Raw genomic sequence first — 1,829 nt, forward strand, 5'->3', positions numbered from 1 at the left:
GGGAAATATGGTAGTTTGAGTCTGATAGCTTTTTGTGACAATATTTAGCAACTGGATCATTCTCTTCAACGTTCTCATGCTCAAAGTACTTAAGAACAACCTCGTAATTCCGAATTAGTGCACCAACTGCAAAATGCCGTGAAAGCCACCGGACTTCATTCAATGGTCGAAAAGAGACCACTTCACAATCAGTGACCGATGCCATTTCTTTCAGCTTGGATTTCCTTGCAGGAGATCTGGAGAACACAGTGTAGACAGTCCTCAATAATGTCTCCATCTCTTTAATAATTGGAACCCTCTTCCAGGCATCATCAACTCCCAAATCTTCACGATGAGCGACACAATTCTGCTCAACTAGATGGGGAATGGATTGTTTAAGGCGAGTAGCAACACCATTATTTTTACCCAGCATCACAGACGCACCATCGGATGTGAACATGACCATTTTCATGAGGTCCAGTTCATTGGCAGTGTAGAATTCTTTCACAGCAATAGTGATAGCCTCAGCATTACAACTAGTCAGCTTCACTATGCCCCCCAAACAGTGTTTTGTGCTCTGTTGAGGTTACAGGTCGGAACTTGAAGTACAGGATGAGCATTTTTGTAACAGAAATATCTGTGCTCTCGTCAATTATCAGTGTGTGATATAAAGCGTTACGAAGTTCTGCCATACCTTCACAGTGTATCACACTATTGATGGCCTCAAGGAACTGAAAGGCATAGTTCTTGCTCCGCCAGCTGTCTGGTATCTTAACATACAAAGCTAGGTGGTCATGGATGTCTTGTACAGATAACATTGAAGTGTTCATCTTGACTGCCAGCAACACGTTGTTGATGAGAATCTTTATTTCACCAGGCAGGGATCTTTGTCGTTCAACTACTTCTATTCTATTTGCTTTGTCAGTGGCAGTTTCTGTCAGCATTGCCCGCACTCCAAAACCAAACCTGGCAGCAGCACTTCTGTTTCTCAATATCACAATGGCAGACTCATGAACTTTGCTAAGTAGATGGCGTTTCATGTAGTCCAGTTTCCAGCCATCACTCCATTTCTTCCCTGTAGAAAAGTCCCCAACAATCTTGGCTTCGGCACATGTTTTGCAAATCAATCCCACGTCTGGACTGTATTGAAAAAGTTCCCCAAGTTGGACGCGAACCTTGCTTCGTGATTTCTGTGTCTCAGCCTCCACAATTTCTTCCATCCACTCTTCCTTGAATACAAGGCAACATTTCTTCCTTTGTGGTGAAGCATCGCACTCTGCAGAAGGTACAGCTTTGCGCTTGAACATATTTGTGAGAACTGGGTTTAGCCTGCTACGCCACAAAGCCTGCAAAATAAAGGAACATGGCTAAAGTTGATGCCTATGCTCATGATTGCAATGTTTCACATAGTACTGAGGCTTTGCCGGCAAAACGTAGAGTGCAATTACCTGGATTTTTCTGTTCACTGCCCTGCCCTGCCCTGCCAAACTTAAATGTAGCACTGTCCGTAGAGCCTACAATAGAAGTAAAGATTATTTCAGTACATTGCGAATTTGTGATACAGTAATATGCCATGTGCACCATAAGGGAACTCTACCAAACAATTACCTGTTGTGCTCACGTATGCCCGTTCAAATGTGTGGGGTACTGTCTGCAGAACCTGCAACGGAAGAAAACATAGGTAAGGTATGTTGTTAAACTACAATGTACAAGCTGCACCACAGTTTAACTCTACCAAACAATTACCTGTTGTGCTTGTACTCACGTATGCCCGTTCAAATGTGTGGGGTACTGTCTGCGGAACCTGCAACGGAAGAAAACATAGGTAAGGTATGTTGTTAAACTACAAT

At 43.2% G+C, this 1,829-nt stretch overlaps 1 protein-coding gene across 1 annotated transcript; it reads right to left on the minus strand.

The window, feature by feature from the left end:
• Window positions 1-515: 515 nt before the first annotated feature.
• LOC144790857 (uncharacterized) lies at window positions 516-1,286 on the minus strand. Its single transcript, XM_078665521.1, has one exon. It carries the CDS (start codon window positions 1,284-1,286, stop codon window positions 516-518), a length of 771 nt encoding a protein of 256 aa, XP_078521647.1.
• Window positions 1,287-1,829: the final 543 nt, after the last annotated feature.

The sequence above is a fragment of the Lissotriton helveticus genome, chromosome 11 (assembly GCF_964261635.1).
Source record: "Lissotriton helveticus chromosome 11, aLisHel1.1, whole genome shotgun sequence".
Lineage (NCBI taxonomy): Eukaryota > Metazoa > Chordata > Amphibia > Caudata > Salamandridae > Lissotriton > Lissotriton helveticus.